Here is a 22,194-nt window from a genome sequence, read left to right as displayed (position 1 = left end):
AATAAATCAAAACTATGAAATGACACATGGAGTCCTGTAGTAACCAAAAAAAAGTTAAACAGATCAAAATATATTTTATATTTTACATTTTTCAAAGTAGCCACCCTTTGACTTGATGACAGCTTTGCACACCCTTGGCATTCTCTCAACCAGCTTAGCTTCATGAGGTCGTCATCTGAAATGCATTTCAATTAACAGGTGTACCTTGTTAAAAGTTAATTTGTGGAATTTCTTTCCTTCTTAATGTGTTTGAGCCAATCAGTTGTGCCGTGACAAGGTAGGGGTGGTATACAGAAGATAGCCCTATTTGGTAAAAGACCGAGTCCATATTATGGCAAGAACAGCTCAAATAAGCAAAGAGAAACAACAGTCCATCATTACTTACTACTAGGTCAGTCAATCTGGAAAATGTCAAGAACTTTTAAAGTTTCTTCAAGTGCAGTCACAAAAACCATCAAGCGCTATGATGAAACTGGCTCTCATGAGGACCGCCACAGGAAAGGAAGACACAGAGTTACCTCTGCTGCAGAGGATAAGTTCATTAGAGTTACCATCCTCAGAAATAAATGCTTCACATAATTCAAATAACAGACACATCTCAACATCAACTGTTCAGGGGAGACTGCGTGAATCATGCCTCATGGTCGAATTGCTGCAGAAAAAACACTACTAAAGGACACCAGTAAGAAGAAGAGACTTTCTTGGGTAAAGAACCACGAGCAATGGACATTAGACTGGTGGAAATCTGTCCTTTGGTGTGATGAGTCCAAATTTGAGATGGTTGGTTCCAACCACCGTGTCTTTGTGATATGCAGAGTAGGTGAATGGATGATCTCCGCATGCTTGGTTCCCACCGTGAAGCATGGAGGAGGAGGTGTGATGGTGTGGGGGTGCTTTGCTGGTGACACTGCCAGTGATTTATTTAGAATTCAAGGCACACTTAACCAGCATGGCTACCACAGCATTCTGCAGCGATACTCCATCCCATCCCATCTGGTCTGCGCTTAGTGGGGCTATCATTTGTTTTTCAACAGGACAATGATCCAAAACACATCTGCAGGCTGTGTAAGGGCTAAGAAGGAGAGCGATGGAGTGCTGCAGCAGATGACCTGATCTCGAAATTACTGACCTCAAAACAATTGAGATGGTTTGTGATGAGTTGGACCGCAGAGTGAAGGAAAAGCAGCCAACAAGTGCTCAGCATATGTGGGAACTCCTTTAAGACTGTTGGATTAGCATTCCTCATGAAGCTGGTTCAGAGAATGCCAAGAGTGTGCAAAGATGTCATCAAGGCAAAGGTTGCCTACTTTGAAGAATCTAAAATCTAAAATATGATTTGATTTGTTTAATACATTTTTGGTTACTACATGATTCCATATGTGTTATTTCATAGTTTTTGATGTCTTCACTATTATGTAGAAAATAGTACACCATCAAGAGAAACCCTTGAATGAGTAGGTGTGTCCAAACTTTTCACTGGTACTGTATGTACTGTCGATCCCCTACAGTAAGAATCCACAATCTAGATTTAACAATTTTATTGAAACAGTATACACACACTGTAGGTACAAAGGTCTTCCAAGATCCCCTCTATAAAAACATGCAGTATGTTTGTACAATAAAATGCAAAGCAATATAATGTATCGACAATTAATGTTGATACCTCGAGGATAAAACAGTGCAATCAAGGCCCCTTAATGAATACAAGTCAGACATGCTTAGTCACTGGCTGATCAGTTCTCACAAAGCCCTTTGGTATTTCAATATAATCACATTCTTCATTTCAAATGTAACCTCATAACTCGCGGTGAGGCTCTGAACGAACAATGATAGATCAATCCTGCTGACGTCATTGTTTAATAACTGCATATGGAGAGGATAGTCTTTTGGAGTGTGTGTTTGGGTGCTGGCTCTAACAACTTAATTTATTAAAAAAAATAGGACAACTTTCAATTACATTTACATCATATAGTAGACGTTCTTATGCAGCGCTACTAACATGAGCAATTGTGGTTAAGTGCCTTACTCAAGGGCACATCGACAGATTTTTCACCTAGTCGGCTTGGGGATTTAAACCAGCGACCTTTTGGTAACTGGCCAAATGGTCTTAACCGCTAGGCTACCTGCTGTCCAAGTGAATTACAAATGAATTTGCGGCCATTTGCTTATCGTTCGGCAAGCATCAGGTTGGGCATCATTCATTCGAATGGCATCAGGCGAAGCAACTCTGGAGGAAGTGACTCATGTGGGTATAGACATGCTGATTGGCTGAACCATCAAGACCATGGTCCTTGTCCGTGTACCACTGTAGTAAAGTGATAGAAAGAAGGAATAAGCACCGATCATGTGTTTATTGGAGAAGTGTTTTCATGGAGCAGGTTCATTGAGGTATAAAGCTCTACAACCACTGATTGTGTAGATAACTCATCTATCTAAAATCAAAATATTTACCATAGCCTCAAAGTCCACTTGTTCCTCAACCAGAGCAGCAGAGATCTGAGCAGCTTGCTGAAAATGGACGTTGTCTGAAACAAATAGAGAGATTTAAATAACAATGTAACAGTATCTGATGTGCAGTGTTTTCCTATTCTCATATGATATGGTAAAGCCTCAGGAAAAGTATGCACACTGCTTACTTAGTTAATAACACGTTTAGCTTAATCAACTAATGGGTTTACAGAGTCAAATGAATAGTCTAGACTCTAAACATTGCATGGTTGTTAATTGCACAGGTGGTGTGTTTTTAAAGAACATTCCAGAAATACTAGAGGAGGCTTCACCATCTGCTGTCCCATGGACCAGAAGGTATTGTACTGATTTGAAGTTCTTAGCTCTGGCTGTCACTGTGGAGTTCTGTAAAACACATTTACATGGTGTTATTTCCGTGGAGAGTAATACCAGTTTGGATAGTATAAAATCGTATGTATAAATGGCCATTTAAAACATTGGAGTTGGGTCAACTTACGTTGTAGAATTCAAGATTTTCTGAAGGTTGATTCATGTAACGTTCTGTGTAGATTGAATCTGAAATATTGAAAGTAGGGAAAATGTACGGATCATTTCCAATGATTTACACTTATATAAATGTAAATATATTAATAACATATCAATAACAGAATGGCATACCATAATACTCCCACTTGGAAACTGGGGCAACTGCCATTCCACATTTGAAAACTCCACTCCCAGCTCCCAGAACCATTGACGTGACATAACCTCCATAGGACTATAAAACACAATACCAGCTGATCATGTTGGCCTTGAATTCAGATAATATTAGATTACTCAAGGCACAAAGACAAGGTGATTGTACACGTGCTGCATTTCATTACGCTGCACTTGATGGTTCCAACGTATCATATTTCCAAACCCTATGCTTTAACTTACCCAACCCCAAATTGCTATTCTGCCTTTGTCAACAAAGCCCATATTGGTGAATTCCCTGAAAGAGAAAAGTGACTTGCTGTGATTGGGAACCACCAGTACAAACACAAATTCATTTAAACGTGAGGGTCGGTTAAAAGGGGTTCTAATGGACCGTGCCCACTGATGGTCCGTGGTCTAACTCTAATCTCTACTGTCCTCAGTCTCTCTGACGTGAAATAAGGGAAAGGTAAGTCATGTTGCATTCCAGCTGACCCCATGTGACCTCTGATCAGTCATCTGATCATTAGCCTGGTGGTCAGATCTGTATGTACTTTAGCCAACACCTCTGTCACGTCCTTTGTCCTACCAGACAGGATATATTTAGCATGAAAGTGGAGATGAATAGGAGTTGGATAAAGATCTGTCAACCAGGCTATTGCATCATAAAGCTCAAACGAAAAAAGCCTTGGAATCTCTAAATATCCATGTAGAAATATATTGTGTTATATAATGTTTATTTATTATAATTTGTTTTAACCACATTTTCTCCCCAATTTTGTCTTGTCTCCACTGTAACTCCCGTCTGAAACACAACCCGACTAAGCCACACTGCTTCTTGACACAATTGGCCCAGCCGCACAAATGTGTCGGAGGAAACACTCTACACCTGGTGACCGTGTCAGCGTGCACTATGCCCGGCCCGCCACAGGAGTCGCTAGTGCGCGATGGGACAAGGACATCCCTGCCGGCCAAACCCTCCCCTAACCTGAACGACGCTGGGCCAATTGTGCACCGTCCCATGGGTTTCCCGGTCGCGGCCGGCTGCAACAGAGCCTGGATTCGAACCCAGAATCTTTATATATCATGTTATCTTAATGTCACTTTTGCAGTGTGACACAGTATAATACAAAGCAACCTGTTTGAGTCAGTTGGGCATAGCTATCGACTTGGCTACTGTTCAACCACAGTTCAACCTTACTTTGCGGCCATTATCTGATCTTCCACCTCATAGGTTCCCAGACGTCGGTAGATGGAGTGCATTAGCTTGTCCCCTTGGTAACCACTTCCCCTACCATCGAAGCTGGCAACGATGACCTTCTCCGTGCTCGCCAAGTATGCGGCCCAGCCTAACCTATAGCGGAAGTCTGCTGTCTGACTGCAAGGCCCTGCATACCTGGAACACAAAAGAGAAAGACAAACATTATTGTTAGTTCCCAGAGTTTTCCCTGACCACTTGAGTTTACCAGAAAACACTGCAGACTTCTGAATTTAACTAGGGCCCAGAGTTTTCCCTGACCACTTGAGCTCACCAGAAAACACTGCAGACTTCTGAATTTAACTAGAGTCAAGAGTATTTCCGGCTTTAGTCATGTGGTCAGGATTAACTCTAGGCCCTCGTTATTGGTACAACAATTCATCATAAGACAAAGCAGATCATGTATTCACAGAGGTTAATTAATTCGTACACATCAATAAGTAAGGGGTATTTCTTGGATTTGTCAAATCCAGGAGGCAAGGTCATCTGGTACCAAAGATCTGTCGGGAAAAACAGAAGCATCCATCAATGGATATCAAGTTAGAGATGTCCCATGGTTTTAATATCAGATGAAAGATTCAATTAAAGTCTTTAATCGTTGAAAGCCTTACTAAATTCCCCTTGCTTGATAAAGTCGCGTCGCATGGTGGGCATGTGGATCTCAGACAGAAGGCCTTCCAAAGCCGTGTTGTCCTCAAGAACCTGGATCTCTAAATCACGAGAACATGCACTGTGACTTTGCTTGGCTTATATCATTTATTTCCATCACACACTAGTAAATGTAACTGGCCTACCTGAACCAGCATCCCTGTTGTCCCTGAGAGTATACAGAGGTAGTCCAGGACCTGTGGAGACAAACACATATTTAATATAGTGTGTGTGTGTGTCCTCCCAAATTATCTAGAAGCACTACTACTACAGAAACTATTATTTTCAAAGTGAATATACCGGCTGGGATATTGTTTAGGGATGTCACAGCTACAGTATTGTGATGACTTGACTGCACAAACACTGTTGGAGTAGTGGGTTGTGTAATGTAGTGTAGTGTAGTGTAGTGTAGTGTAGTGTAGTGTAGTGTAGTGTGTGTGTGTGTGTGTGTGTGTGTGTGTGTGTGTGTGTGTGTGTGTGTGTGTGTGTGTGTGTGTGTGTGTGTGTGTGTGGGTGTGTGTGTGTGTGTGTGTGTGTGTGTGTGTGTGTGTGTGCGCGCGTGCGTGCGTGTGTGTGTGTGCTGTGTGGCTGACGGACCTGAGCAGTCCATGCGGAAGAAAGAGGCATCATGGCTGAAGTAAGCTGAGTTGTATTGACACCTGTCCTCATTCAGGGTACAGGTCAGGCACTGGGTGGTGGGGGGGGTGGCTCCGAGAGTGATCCTGACACACACACACACACACACACAAACAACTGACATGACTCTATTGGCTACAACTATAGAGTTGTAAGTCATAGGTTATGCATGTTAGAAATGAGTACTGCGTGAGCATGACAGAACGACGGCATGAAAATGAAAGAGTGGTATTCTTACTTGTAAATGTTTCTCCCTCCTGGCTTGTGACCGTATTGGTTGCTTGAATAGTACATGGCGTTATTAGTCACTTTTAAAATGTCAACGACCTCCCAAGTCCCCGAGGTGACAGCTGTTGCTGTGCCCTGCAAGGACCCCATACAAATATTACAAATCAAGTGTGTATCATAACCATGTTTGGGTTACTGAGAAGGTGCATGAAGAGAAATGTACTACTTAGTACTTACACGTGTTACGTGATGGATATGTTTATAGCCGTTATTGTCACTCATCACAATGTAAAAACTTTCTTTGTCCGCCGATAAAGTAGGATTAGAAGGTGAAAACTAGAAGAAACAAAGATAATGTATTTATTTGCAGGAATAATCCATGCTTGTTACTTGGTAAAATATGTTTTTATGGTCCAGGGATAATGTAAACATGTTCATATTGTTGTGTTCGTATTAAGTACACACCCGTCCAATCCAACCTGTCTTGCTTGTAACGTCAAGTTTCTGAAAACACAACAAAAAAGTATAGAATTTGATCGTTTATTGTGACATACAGTTGAAGTTGGAAGTTTACATACACTTAGGTTGGAGTCATTAAAACTAATTTTTCAACCGCTCCACAAATTTCTTGTTAACAAACTATAGTTTTGGCAAGTCGGTTAGGACATCTACTTTGTGCATGACACAAGTCATTTTTCCAACACTTGTTTACAGACAGATTATTTAACTAATAATTCACTATAACACAATTCCAGTGGGTCAGAAGTTTACATACACTAAGTTGACTCTGCCTTTAAACAGCTTGGAAAATTCCAGAAAATGATGTCATGGCTTTAGAAGCTTCTGGTAGGGTAATTGACATAATTTGAGTCATTTGGAGGTGTACCTCTGGATGTATTTCAAGGCCTACCTTCAAACTCAGTGCATCTTTGCTTGAAATCATGGGAAAATCAAAAGAAATCAGGCAAGACCTCAGAAAAAAAATGTAGACATCCACAAGTCTGGTTCATCCTTGGGAGCAATTTCCAAATGCCTGAAGGTACTACGTTCATCTGTACAAACAATATTACGCAAGTATAAACACCATGGGACCACGCAGCCGTCATACCACTCAGGAAGGAGACACGTTCTGTCTCCTAGGCATGAGCGTACTTTGGTGCGAAAAGTGCAAATCAATCCCAGAACAACAGCAAAGGACCTTGTGAAGATGCTGGAGGAAACAGGTACAGAAGTATCTATATCCACAGTAAAACGAGTCCTATATCGACGTAACTTGTAGGCCGCTCAGCAAGGAAGAAGCCACTGCTCCAAAACCATCATAAAAAAGCCAGACTACGGTTTGCAACTGCACATGTGGACAAAGATCATACTTTTTGGAGAAATGTCCTCTTGTCTGATGAAACAAAAATAGAACTGTTTGGCCATAATGACCATCATTATGTTTGGAGAAAAAAGGGGGAGGCTTGTGTCATGACGTTGCCCTCTTTGGGTGCAGCGAGCACCATCCCTCGCTCTCTGCTTCTACAACCAGACTGCTGTGGTCAGAGTGAGGTCGTAAATCCCTAGGGAAGACCCTGCCTCATGGCCACACAGTATAAAGACAGAGTGAAGTTTCATAGAGAACAAAGGAATTTCTTCCACCTCACAAAACTTGAGGTCCGAACAACGTTTACGTTCCGGAGAAGGTATAAAAGATCGGTGAAGAATCCATCTACAAACTGGTCCGTTTGTAACAACTTGGGGAAGCTCATGGGAGATGGTGCGGCGACGTGACCTTAACGCTGTTTTTGTAATAGCCTCAGATATGAGGTTTACATCTAATTGTTGTATAAGATGAATGAGTGAGGTTGATACTGTTTGTAAAATTGTGTAATGTGATTTTGGACTGTTTAATGAAGGAAACTCCAATTCCCTTTTGAGTTTAACTAAATCAGGGGACTGCCCATGAGCCCAGTTAGGGTCAGGCATCCTGGGACAGCCCCTTTTCTGCAATTCCGAAAAAAAAAAAAAAAAATTGAGATATTCTCAGAAGACCATGTTTCTCTCAATCATAGGAGGACAAAGGTTGCAGACCATTGCTGAATCTTTTAATCATACCACGTGGTTAAGCTCTTAGACTATCGATACCGACAGAATAAGAACAAGTCTTTGATATTAATTACTAGTCTGCAGCTAGGAATTCGGTATCATTGAACGCGAAGAACGACAACTGCCGAAACATCCATTCTACAACAACATGAATGAATGTCACTCTGAACTACCCACTATAACCACGACAGAGAGAGAGAGATGGACAATTCTACAAAAGAAACAAACTTTCAACAGCGATCAAGACGACACACTGAGCGTAAATATATATATATATTGATTGCAATTGTTCCCGAATGAGTGAGCGTTCATGTGTAAAGGATTAGCATTTCAATTGTTATAATTATTAACTCTGTAGTGACTTCTTAGTCGACCCCCACTTCCCTTTTGTCTAACAAGCCGCCATGCCGGTTTAGCCCACTAGGGCACATTTCCCTATCATTTCTTGTAACCATATTTACTTTGTTTGTTTGTGTGTGCACTTCTGTGATCGTTTAGTTAGTTAATAAATAAATGATTTAAGACAATTGATGTATGGATGACTCATAGTGAAGACTGGGTTCGTGCAGATAACCAACAATTTACGACGTTCGGAATGAGACTAATGTGAGGTAACGTAAACAATTCATTAATTCGAAGACTAATTGATCAGATGTAAAATATCTGAAAGTTTATATTGGGAAATTATAACTTTGTAATCTGAATATTTTCCTTGGTGCCCCGACTTCCTAGTTAATTACAGTTACATGATTAATCAGTTTGATCACGTTATACTAATTACAGAGAATCTTTGATAAAAACTAAGTCTTCAATTTAATGATAGTAAAGACATGACACTCGCAAGCCGAAGAACACCTTCCCAACAGTGAAGCACGGGGGTGGCAGCATCATGTTGTGGGGGTGCTTTGCTGCAGGAGGGACTGGTGCACTTCAAAAAATAAATGGCATCATGAGGCAGGAAAATTCTGTGACTATATTGAAGGAACATCTCAAAATCTCATCTCAGTCAGGAAGTTAAAGCTTGGTCATATATGAGTCTTCCAAATGGACAATGACCCCAAGCATACTTCCAAAGTTGTGGTAAAATGGCTTAAGGACAACAAAGTTAAGGTATTGGAGTGGCCATCACAAAGCCCTGAGCTCAATCCTATAGAACATCTGTGGGCAGAACTGAAAAAGTGTGTGAGAGAGGAGGCCTACAAACCTGACTCAGTTACACCAGCTCTGTCAGAAGGAATGGGCCAAAATTCACCCAACTTATTGTGGGAAGCTTGTGGAAGGCTACCCGAAACGTTTGACCCAAGTTAAACAATTTAAAGTCAATGCTACCAAATACTAATTGAGTGAATGTTAAATTCTGACCCCCTGGGAATGTGATGAAAGAAATAAAAGCTGAAATAAATCATTCTCTCTACTATTTTTCTGACAGTTCACATTCTTAAAATAAAGTGGTGATCCTAACTGACCTAAGACATAGAATTTTTACTGGGATTAAATGTCAAGAATTGTGAAAAACGGAGTTTAAATGTATTTGTCTAACTAAGGTGTATGTAAACTTCTGATTGTATTAGGACTCCAACAAGTTATCTGAAGAGAGGAGAGGATAGGATAGGATAGGATAGGATAGGAGAGGAGAGGATAGGAGAGGAGAGGAGAGGAGAGGAGAGGAGAGGAGAGGAGAGGAGAGGAGAGGAGAGGAGAGGTGAGGAGAGGAGAGGAGAAGTGAAGAGGGAGAGGTGTGGAGGGGAGGGGAGGGGAGGGAGGGGAGGGGGTGAGGAGGGGAGTGGTGTAGAGGGGAGAGGAGAGTGAGGGCGGCGGGAAAGCGTGTGTGTGTGTGTGTGTGGGGGGGGGGGGGGTACCTCTAACACATTCTCGATCCAGGTGTTTCCGGCTGTGTTGAAGTCGTAGATCTGAAAGCGGAGCTCATTCTGTTTCCTCTTCTGCCACTGGACAGCGATGCGTTCATCCGTTACCCAGGTGACTGTGGCCAAATAGTGATCACTGTAAAAAAACACGGAAACAACCCCACTCGTCTCACAGCTCGCACCTAAAATTGATTTTAAAATTCCAATGCAATGCGTTTCTCTCCTACTGAATACATTGTTTAATGTATTGTGTACTACAGAGTTTCATTACCCTGCACCAACTGAAGCTGGCACAACAACTTCTGTGATGTTTGATATGTTTGTAGTATCATACACAAACAGCTTCACCACTGGATTGGGAGTACCAGGCTAGAAGATGGAGAAAAAAAAGCATTCATGCAAAACAATTACGATGAAATAAAAACAAACTTTGGGTCTTATAGGTTTCTTTCTTACAAGCAAGCACATCTTTAAAATGATTTTGTTAACGTATTGTTTTAGAATGACTATACACACAGTATCAATGCATTAATATGTGACAATACAGAGTGTATGACTGTATTCAAATATATAGTCGTCAAGAGAGGTTTCCGAACTGGGAAATCATGGACCAATATAATTTTATTGGGACAGCTTAGACCTGAATGTACCCTGAGTTGTGATAAAACAACAACACGCTTTTAACCCAGAGGCCTTATGGTCCAGAGTCCAGTTCCCTTATCAACTCCCTCAGAACCTCATGCCAATAATGACCTACTCCAGCACACTTTTTACATACACATCAAACATACATAAAGTGTTATCTTACCTTAGGATAGGGGAAAATGACCGTGTCGGGATACTGTTCCTTCCCATACCAGGAATACTCTATGTTTTGGACCAGAGTGTCGTTAAACTCAGCATAGGCCAGATACCTCCCTCCAGGTGACCACCACATTGCCTCGTAAGAAGAGAACATTTCCTCTAACAAAACAATCAAAAACCACCGTTAGGCTACATCAGGATGGCACATCGATTTTGTGTGTTGTGGCTTAAGCTGTTCACAGACTTCTGTGTTGTCAAAAGAGAAACTTGTTCATGTATAATCACATTTGACACAATTCCCATCACAGTGCTGACTAATATGTACTAGTTATAGTAAGAGGTATGTAAGATTCACAGCTGCCTTCTTGTCGGTATTGCTTACCCTCATACACCCAATCTGGGATGCCATTTAAGATTTGGTTGTGTTTTCCATTGGAGGTCACCTGCATGGCCTTAGCAGTAGGGCTGGTCTTCACATAGACATCATTTTCCCACACAAAGGCCTGTATGTGAGAGGAACAGAGATATTGAGATAAGTCGTAATGACTCGAGTTCCTCTTTAAACATGGTATAACACTGCAATATGCACAATAGTGTGCAATGTCTTTTGGTAATCCTAGTTATTTATTTGGCGCGCGTTGAAAATGTGATCTTTGAGCATTCCAGCTTTGAACTGAAGACAAACAAAAGTGCATGTTGTGTTGTTGGGTGAGTCCTATTGATGATGAGTGTTTGGAAGACATGTAATGGGTCAGACACCAGAAACTAGTTGGTTTCTGGTTTCTCTCAAGTGTCCTTTTAACCTACCATTTTGTTCCCTGTTGGCGCCCATGCAAACAAATGGACTTGATGAGGAATGTCTGGTGTACTGAGAAATGTCCTAAAATGAGAATAAATAAAAATGGAACAGTATTAATGTCTTTGAGTTTGACAAAACACCATATGCAGTTCATTCGGGAAAGTATTCAGACCCCTTGACTTTTTCCACAATTTGTTATGTTACAGACAATTTTCTAAAATGTGTTAAATAGTTTGCACCTGAGCTCAATTTCGAGTCTCAGCAAAGGCTCTGAATACTTATGTAAATAAGGTATTTCTGTTTTTTATTTGTAATAAATTTGCAAAGATTTCTAAGCCGGTTTTCATTTTGTCATTATGGGCTATTGGGTGTAGTTTGATGAGGAAATGTTTTTATTTAATCCGTTTTGAAATAAGGCTGTATTGTAACAGAATGTGGAAAAAGGGAAGGGGTCTGAATACTTTCCGAATGCACTGTGAATGCGTCCCTATAAATCATTTGCAGTAAACGTTACAGTGTGTGGCCCTCTTCAGTTTCTCTATCTGTTGAGTATTGTTGACCATTTCCTGCACTAGTCCATTGAATAAAATAAAATGTCCTATATTCTCCACACTGCATATGTATAGTGTATAGTACACATTTGCGGACGAGAACAGTTGAAAGAGACTTACGAGCCTGCCAAATCATAGAGAGAATATGAAGCTGTGAAGGAGTGTCTCCATATCTGTTCAAACATATTAAGCAAATTATAATTCGGAATTTGATTAGTAGCACAGATCAATTACTTATATTAATGAATTAATGAGTACATTCATTCAATTAAATGTATTCATTTTTTAAACTTTATTTATCCCTGCAGGGCAATTACTTTGGGCATATATGTCTGATTCTGCAACAACAACAACAACCACCACATCACAATGACATACCACACATAGCTACTTCACAGCAGGATAATACAACAACAACAACAACCACATCACAATGACATACCACACATAGCTACTTCACAGCAGGATAATACAACAACAACCACCACCACATCACAATGACATACCACACATAGCTACTTCACAACAGGATAATACAACAACAACACCACCACATCACATCACAATGACATACCACACATAGCTACTTCACAGCAGGATAATACAACAACAACCACCACCACATCACAATGACATACCACACATAGCTACTTCACAGCAGGATAATACAACAACAACCACCACCACATCACAATGACATACCACACATAGCTACTTCACAGCAGGATAATACAACAACAACCACCACATCACAATGACATACCACACATAGCTACTTCACAGCAGGATAATACAACAACAACCACCACCACATCACAATGACATACCACACATAGCTACTTCACAGCAGGATAATACAACAACAACCACCACATCACAATGACATACCACACATAGCTACTTCACAGCAGGATAATACAACAACAACCACCACCACATCACAATGACATACCACACATAGCTACTTCACAGCAGGATAATACAACAACAACCACCACCACATCACAATGACATACCACACATAGCTACTTCACAGCAGGATAATACAACAACAACAACAACCACCACATCACAATGACATACCACACATAGCTACTTCACAGCAGGATAATACAACAACAACCACCACCACATCACAATGACATACCACACATAGCTACTTCACAGCAGGATAATACAACAACAACCACCACATCACAATGACACAATGACACACATAGCTACTTCACAGCAGGATAATACAACAACAACAACAACCACCACATCACAATGACATACCACACATAGCTACTTCACAGCAGGATAATACAACAACAACAACCACCACCACATCACAATGACATACCACACATAGCTACTTCACAGCAGGATAATACAACAACAACAACAACCACCACATCACAATGACATACCACACATAGCTACTTCACAGCAGGATAATACAACAACAACCACCACCACATCACAATGACATACCACACATAGCTACTTCACAGCAGGATAATACAACAACAACCACCACCACATCACAATGACATACCACACATAGCTACTTCACAGCAGGATAATACAACAACAACCACCACCACATCACAATGACATACCACACATAGCTACTTCACAGCAGGATAATACAACAACAACAACACCACCACATCACAATGACATACCACACATAGCTACTTCACAGCAGGATAATACAACAACAACCACCACCACATCACAATGACATACCACACATAGCTACTTCACAGCAGGATAATACAACAACAACCACCACACATCACCACCACACATAGCTACTTCAAGCAGGATAATACATAACAACTACTTCACAGCAGGATAATACCAACCACCACATCACAATGACATACCACACATAGCTACTTCACAGCAGGATAATACAACAACAACCACCACCACATCACAATGACATACCACACATAGCTACTTCACAGCAGGATAATACAACAACAACAACCACCACCACATCACAATGACATACCACACATAGCTACTTCACAGCAGGATAATACAACAACAACCACCACCACATCACAATGACATACCACACATAGCTACTTCACAGCAGGATAATACAACAACAACCAACCACCACATCACAATGACATACCACACATAGCTACTTCACAGCAGGATAATACAACAACAACAACCACCACATCACAATGACATACCACACATAGCTACTTCACAGCAGGATAATACAACAACAACAACAACCACCACATCACAATGACATACCACACATAGCTACTTCACAGCAGGATAATACAACAACAACAACCACCACATCACAATGACATACCACACATAGCTACTTCACAGCAGGATAATACAACAACAACAACACCACCACATCACAATGACATACCACACATAGCTACTTCACAGCAGGATAATACAACAACAACCACCACCACATCACAATGACATACCACACATAGCTACTTCACAGCAGGATAATACAACAACAACAACAACCACCACATCACAATGACATACCACACATAGCTACTTCACAGCAGGATAATACAACAACAACAACAACCACCACATCACAATGACATACCACACATAGCTACTTCACAGCAGGATAATACAACAACAACCACCACCACATCACAATGACATACCACACATAGCTACTTCACAGCAGGATAATACAACAACAACAACCACCACATCACAATGACATACCACACATAGCTACTTCACAGCAGGATAATACAACAACAACCACCACCACATCACAATGACATACCACACATAGCTACTTCACAGCAGGATAATACAACAACAACAACAACCACCACATCACAATGACATACCACACATAGCTACTTCACAGCAGGATAATACAACAACAACAACAACCACCACCACATCACAATGACATACCACACATAGCTACTTCACAGCAGGATAATACAATAACAACAAATTATTAAATATCACAAGACATTACCTTGGTCCAATTGCTCTTGAAAGCAACATATTTTTGATCAGCAGACACTACATAGTCATAGGCAGCCACTTGATCCTGGTTTTCAACAAAAAAAAAGGAGCTGTGTTATACCTGACACAAACACTCCTTCCTTCACCATACTTGCTTCCAAATATGCACAGACAGACAGACAGACAGACAGGCAGGCAGGCAGGCAGACAGGCAGACAGGCAGACAGGCAGACAGACAGACCCATGAGGGGTATCTTACAAATGTGATGCTGCTCAGGAATTCTGAGTTGTTTCCTGTAATCAGGTTGTGAAGGAAGATGGAGCCGTCTTTTTCATGCAGATACTCATGGTCTGTCAGGGAGCGGAGAGAAGAGAGGAGTTTAATAATAACACACTGACGTTTAAGTTGAAATATCAGCACTGTTGCTAGTCAGGGCTCTGCCTAGCACTGATGATTTAACAAAAAGCCAAAGTGTGCCATTTAAATAGGGACAGTATATAGGCCTACTATCGTTTTGTTTTTATTGTTTCTTAACATTTTGTAAAGGGAACATTGTGTTGTTGGCTTACATCTAAACGTGCATCCTTCCAGGGTTAGAGTGTTGTGTCATACATTCCAGGCACACAATTACTGACTGGATTGAACATAACAGCCATCCACTCATTTACACACAGTTGATTGATTAGGCTTCTAGGGTGTTTTACCTGAGATCCAGCGCATGTTGTAGGATCTGGCCCTGATGGAGCTATTGAAGACATCACTGAGAGTGAATGTCCTCTGAGCCGTCACTTTTTCCTCTGAAACGTGAGGCTCAAAGTTAGCGTTCACTGATTTCTTGTACTGTCTATACTAGGAGGAATGTACCAGTGAAGTCGACAACAAGTCATCGGCTACTGTAATGGCTCGTAAGACTACAATGCATTTACACATGATTAAACAGGTCTTGATAAAAAAATAGATAAGGATCACGGGAGGACTACAAGATTGTAACAGGTAACAATGTAAGATCAATATACATTTGCCTGGGTTAGAGCTGTAGAGCTGCTATAACTGAGGTAAATGTGCTAGTAGGCTACACAAATGTGGTACCTGCATACAAGATGTGATATTGCAACACGGTGTTGCATTTCTAAAGCATTAAAGCACTAGGTCTACATGTTTGTATGTCACGTGGATTATGTAAAAGGGTTTATTTTATGCAGTGTTCTTTTACAATAATACAATATTATTATCCAGTGCATGCAGTGTTCTATTGTGGTAATAAAATACTTAGTCTGAACAGAGTTTTTTTCTTCTTTTTTTACGGTTATGGTAGGCTACAATTTAATGGGTCATTGAAAGCAACTGAAAGTGGTACCACTCACCGTTCAGATATATTACCGTGGGCACTACCGTCAAGATGATGACGCCAGCAAGCCCCAAAAGTCCCAACACCAGCTTACCTATGGTATTCTGTCAAAGGTGAATAGAATGACGGGGAAAATGTTATGAAATAAATAGTTGTTTGTGGTATCTAGATTTGCGACACTTATTCACCAAAGAAATGCTATGTTGTATTATAAACAAATTCTTATCGTTGAGTTTTGAAGTTTACCATCCTGCTGACTTGAAGGTGGTGAATCCGTTTATATACAAAATCACATTGAGCGTAAACACGTTACCCAATAAACTGTTGAAGTGTAAATGGTGCAAAATAAAGTTCTGCGCAAGATAATTTCCGTTAAATATTAGATCAACGTCGGTTATAAAGGTGGGGCAATACAATTCCGAAGTCCAAAGCAAAGCTCGTAAAGTTTGAACGTGTCTTATTTTCCCCAGAGCCTGTTTTAGTGGAGAAGTTTATGCTTACTCACAGTCTAATCTATTGACGGATTGCATCCATACACAACTTTCATACACAGTGAAACCATCCACTTTGTAGTTGAACCGTTGTCCGAAAAATAATAGCCTTCACCACGCAAATTCAATAGGCATCCAAATTTTTACTTGGAAATCCAGACACTGAATTTACAGTACTTAATTTATTTTATAATTCCATTCAATCTGAATTAGGCCTAAATGTTTGGGCATTTTGTAAGGCATTGTCACAACTTCCCCCGAAGTCGTTTCCTCTCCTTGTTCAGCGGTGTTCGGCGGTCGGCGTCACCGCTCTTCTAGCCATCGTTGATCCACTTTTCATTTTCCATTCGTTTTGTCTTGTTTTCCTACACACCTGGTTTCCATTTCACTCATTAAGTGTTGTGTATTTAACACTTTGTTCCCCCCATGTCCTTGTGTGGAATTGTCTGTTTTTAAGTGCTTGTGCACTATGTTACTGGTGCACGTCGGGTTTTGTACCCATGTAGGTTCTTTTTTTTTTGCCGTTGGCTTTGAAATTAAACTGCTCCGGCTATTACCTATTTCTGCTCTCCTGCGTCTGACTTCACTGCCACCAGTTCCGCAACCCTTACAGGCATATGTCCTTGTGAGGGCAGGGTAGTCACATATGACTCTTGAGTGAATATCAACCATCAGCTGTTGTTTCATGTCTCACTGCTAATGGTATAAAAACAAGGTAGCCTAATTCACAGCTGCATTGGATGACACTGACCTCACAGTTGGTCTCCATCTAATGTACCTATTTACATACTTCATTAATGAACTTCCTACTTGGGTTTCAGGTCAGGTTCCTCTCTTTAAGCCGCGTGGGATCTCAACAGACGTGTGAAAAGAAATACCGGCCTATATTCAGATGCAGTATATGTGAGAACCATATGAGTGTACATATTAAGTGTAATGTAGTGACTTTTTTATTGCTTGCGTTCCTATTAGCATTTTTCTTGAAATGAAGTGAATTGTCACAACCAAAGGTGGCGGAATGACTCTCAAAGCTTAATTCCAATTTCTGTGGTGATGTAATGCCTTTACTTCAAGGTCAACAACAAAGCCCCCTCTATTTTATTCTCAAGGGCTTTATGACATTGTCATCGCAACTGCTTTTTACGTGACTCACAGTTATCATCATGATGTCAGAGGCCCCCCCCCCCAGCTTGTGAACTTATGCTCCTGGTTAACGACGGATTCAACCAGTTTCTCTGCATAGGACTTACTCCATCTCATGGGCTTTGTATAAAAGGCTGCAACAATAGATCTGGAATACATGAACTTTAACAAGATGTCAACAGACAAACAAGCAATTTGACGAGAAAAATAAAGCAAAAAAAGCTTTTGTTTTTCACACTGCAAAAGTTCTTTATTGAGAGAGAGGCGCACTTATATAGCTGTCTTGATGAGTAAGGATACAAATCAAATCAAATCCAATTTTATTTGTCACATACACATGGTTAGCAGATGTTAATGCGAGTGTAGCGAAATGCTTGTGCTTCTAGTTCCGACAATGCAGTAATAACCAACGAGTAATCTAACCTAACAATTCCAAAACTACTACCTTATGAATGAGTGATGGTACAGAGCGGCATAGGCAAGATGCAGTAGATGGTATCGAGTACAGTATATACATATGAGATGAGTATGTAAACAAAGTGGCATAGTTTAAAGTGGCTAGTGATACATGTATTACATAAAGATGCAGTAGATGATATAGAGTACAGTATATACGTATACATATGAGATAAATAATGTAGGGTATGTAAACATTATATTAAGTAGCATTGTTTAAAGTGGCTAATGATATATTTTACATAAATTCCCATCAATTCCTATTATTAAAGTGGCTGGAGTTGAGTCAGTGTGTTGGCAGCAGCCACTCAATGTTAGTGGTGGCTGTTTAACAGTCTGGTGGCCTTGAGATAGAAGCTGTTTTTCAGTCTCTCGGTCCCAGCTTTGATGCACCTGTACTGACCTCGCCTTCTGGACGATAGCAGGGTGAACAGGCAGTGGCTCGGGTGGTTGTTGTCCTTGATGATCTTTATGGCCTTCCTGTGACATCGGGTGGTGTAGGTGTCCTGGAGGGCAGGTAGTTTGCCCCCGGTGATGCGTTGTGCAGACCTCACTACCCTCTGGAGAGCCTACAGAAACATGGGCTGAAAAAGTTCCATAACTAGTGGAAGGGTCACTGATGAATCCATAAGTGATGCGCATCGGAAGATAAAGACTAAAAGCCAGTTAAAAGCTTAACAAATATCAGTTTCTTTTTTTTTTATTGACCTGAGCACTAGCAGCCTTTGCTGCTCTCATTCTCTCAGACCGTGCTTCCTATGCAAACAAATAGATCACTCTCTTTTCGCCTGACGCAAGTATAGTTTGAGGAGCATTACACCGGGGGATCTTTCCGTTTATCTACTCTCAGATTCGTGGTTAAGACTAATGAAATTGTTTCCAGGTGTCACTTTGAACACGTTTGAGGTTTTATTGGCGTTCCTGGAATGAGAGAGGGGGAGGAGGGGTTATATAGTGGAGTACAGTGAGCACTATGGCGCAACATCATACCATAAAGCCATGGTTGATACTGGTGCTTTTTCCTCTCTCTGGCTGTTCTGTCCTTGGTTTTTACAACACATAGTCCCTGTTTCCTATGGCTTCCTATTTTCCCCTGAATAGAAGGAAATCTGTGGCATTTGAAGGTACACCTTGATCACAGGAGGTTGGTGGCACCTTAATAGGGGAGGACGGGCTCATGGTAATGGCTGGAGCAGGAATGGTATCAAATACATCAAACATATGGTTTCCATGTGTTTTATGCCATTCACTTTGTGCAGTTTCAGCCATTATTATGAGTCATCCTCCCCTCAACAGCCTTCACTGACTGTGATAGTTTATCAGTAAGCTAGGATTGAAAGAATGAAAAAGTATAGTAACTACAGACAGTTGTAAAATGTCTACTGGTGGTGTCTACTGTCTAATCAATGTCTACTGGTGGTGTCTACTGTCTAATCAATGTCTACTGGTGGTGTTTACTGTCTAATCAATGTCTACTGGTGGTGTCTACTGTCGAATCAATGTCTACTGGTGGTGTCTACTGTCTAATCAATGTCTACTGGTGGTGTCTACTGTCTAATCAATGTCTACTGGTGGTGTTTACTGTCTAATCGATGTCTACTGGTGGTGTTTACTGTCTAATCAATGTCTACTGGTGGTGTCTACTGTCTAAGCAATGTCTACTTGTGGTGTCTACTGTCTAATCAATGTCTACTGGTGGTGTCTACTGTCTAATCAATGTCTACTGGTGGTGTTTACTGTCTAATCAATGTCTACTGGTGGTGTCTACTGTCGAATCAATGTCTACTGTCTAATCAATGTCTACTGGTGGTGTCTACTGTCTAATCAATGTCTACTGGTGGTGTTTACTGTCTAATCAATGTCTACTGGTGGTGTCTACTGTCGAATCAATGTCTACTGGTGGTGTCTACTGTCTAATCAATGTCTACTGGTGGTGTCTACTGTCTAATCAACGTCTACTGGTGGTGTTTACTGTCTAATCGATGTCTACTTGTGGTGTCTACTGTCTAATCAATGTCTACTGGTGGTGTCTACTGTCTAATCAATGTCTACTGGTGGTGTCTACTGTCTAATCAATGTCTACTGGTGGTGTTTACTGTCTAATCAATGTCTACTGGTGGTGTCTACTGTCGAATCAATGTCTACTGGTGGTGTCTACTGTCTAATCAATGTCTACTGGTGGTGTCTACTGTCTAATCAACGTCTACTGGTGGTGTCTACTGTCTAATCAACGTCTACTGGTGGTGTTTACTGTCTAATCAATGTCTACTGGTGGTGTCTACTGTCAATCAATGTCTACTGGTGGTGTCTACTGTCGAATCAATGTCTACTGGTGGTGTCTACTGTCTAATCAATGTCTACTGGTGGTGTCTACTTTCTAATCAACATCTACTGGTGGTGTTTACTGTCTAATCGATGTCTACTGGTGGTGTTTACTGTCTAATCAATGTCTACTGTCTAATCAATGTCTACTTGTGGTGTCTACTGTCTAATCAATGTCTACTGGTGGTGTCTACTGTCTAATCAATGTCTACTGGTGGTGTCTACTGTCTAATCAATGTCTACCGGTGGTGTCTGTCTAATCAATGTCTACTGGTGGTGTTTACTGTCTAATCAACGTCTACTGGTGGTGTTTACTGTCTAATCAATGTCTACTGGTGGTGTCTACTGTCGAATCAATGTCTACTGGTGGTGTCTACTGTCTAATCAATGTCTACTGGTGGTGTTTACTGTCTAATCAATGTCTACTGGTGGTGTCTACTGTCGAATCAATGTCTACTGGTGGTGTCTACTGTCTAATCAATGTCTACTGGTGGTGTCTACTGTCTAATCAACGTCTACTGGTGGTGTTTACTGTCTAATCGATGTCTACTGGTGGTGTTTACTGTCTAATCAATGTCTACTGGTGGTGTCTACTGTCTAATCAATGTCTACTTGTGGTGTCTACTGTCTAATCAATGTCTACTGGTGGTGTCTACTGTCTAATCAATGTCTACTGGTGGTGTCTACTGTCTAATCAATGTCTACTGGTGGTGTTTACTGTCTAATCAATGTCTACTGGTGGTGTCTACTGTCGAATCAATGTCTACTGTCTAATCAATGTCTACTGGTGGTGTCTACTGTCTAATCAATGTCTACTGGTGGTGTTTACTGTCTAATCAATGTCTACTGGTGGTGTCTACTGTCAAATCAATGTCTACTGGTGGTGTCTACTGTCTAATCAATGTCTACTGGTGGTGTCTACTGTCTAATCAACGTCTACTGGTGGTGTTTACTGTCTAATCGATGTCTACTTGTGGTGTCTACTGTCTAATCAATGTCTACTGGTGGTGTCTACTGTCTAATCAATGTCTACTGGTGGTGTCTACTGTCTAATCAATGTCTACTGGTGGTGTTTACTGTCTAATCAATGTCTACTGGTGGTGTCTACTGTCGAATCAATGTCTACTGGTGGTGTCTACTGTCTAATCAATGTCTACTGGTGGTGTCTACTGTCTAATCAACGTCTACTGGTGGTGTCTACTGTCTAATCAACGTCTACTGGTGGTGTTTACTGTCTAATCAATGTCTACTGGTGGTGTCTACTGTCAAATCAATGTCTACTGGTGGTGTCTACTGTCGAATCAATGTCTACTGGTGGTGTCTACTGTCTAATCAATGTCTACTGGTGGTGTCTACTGTCTAATCAACGTCTACTGGTGGTGTTTACTGTCTAATCGATGTCTACTGGTGGTGTTTACTGTCTAATCAATGTC

At 40.9% G+C, this 22,194-nt stretch overlaps 1 protein-coding gene across 1 annotated transcript; it reads right to left on the bottom strand.

Annotated features, from left to right (window-relative positions):
- Positions 1-1,523: 1,523 nt before the first annotated feature.
- LOC112267711 (dipeptidyl peptidase 4-like) lies at positions 1,524-16,751 on the bottom strand. Its single transcript, XM_042296971.1, has 25 exons — positions 16,596-16,751; positions 16,366-16,453; positions 15,706-15,798; positions 15,260-15,351; positions 15,011-15,085; positions 12,142-12,194; positions 11,479-11,551; positions 11,054-11,174; positions 10,676-10,830; positions 10,139-10,236; positions 9,862-10,003; positions 6,380-6,418; positions 6,152-6,250; positions 5,925-6,049; positions 5,648-5,772; positions 5,197-5,247; positions 5,014-5,112; positions 4,833-4,902; positions 4,346-4,540; positions 3,388-3,442; positions 3,127-3,226; positions 2,966-3,024; positions 2,781-2,853; positions 2,452-2,525; positions 1,524-2,305 (listed from the first exon to the last, which is right to left on the bottom strand). Exons 1-25 carry the CDS (start codon positions 16,596-16,598, stop codon positions 2,213-2,215), a joined length of 2,250 nt encoding a protein of 749 aa, XP_042152905.1. The 5' UTR covers positions 16,599-16,751; the 3' UTR covers positions 1,524-2,212.
- Between the last annotated feature and the right edge of the window lie 5,443 nt (positions 16,752-22,194).

The sequence above is a fragment of the Oncorhynchus tshawytscha genome, linkage group LG14 (genome assembly GCF_018296145.1).
Source record: "Oncorhynchus tshawytscha isolate Ot180627B linkage group LG14, Otsh_v2.0, whole genome shotgun sequence".
NCBI lineage: Eukaryota > Metazoa > Chordata > Actinopteri > Salmoniformes > Salmonidae > Oncorhynchus > Oncorhynchus tshawytscha.
Note: the sequence above shows the minus strand (reverse complement) of the source record. Positions and strands in the feature narration are given on the sequence as shown.

What these genes read in the sequence shown, in the direction of transcription:
- LOC112267711 (XM_042296971.1), bottom strand. An exon ending in GGATCGAGAATGTGTTAGAG is followed by an intron (nt 6,419 to 9,861) that starts GTACCCCCCCCC and finishes TTGTGTTTTCAG; the next exon opens with AAACTTGACGTTACAAGCAA. An exon ending in TTCCAAGTGGGAGTATTATG is followed by an intron (nt 3,025 to 3,126) that starts GTATGCCATTCT and finishes TCAATATTTCAG; the next exon opens with ATTCAATCTACACAGAACGT.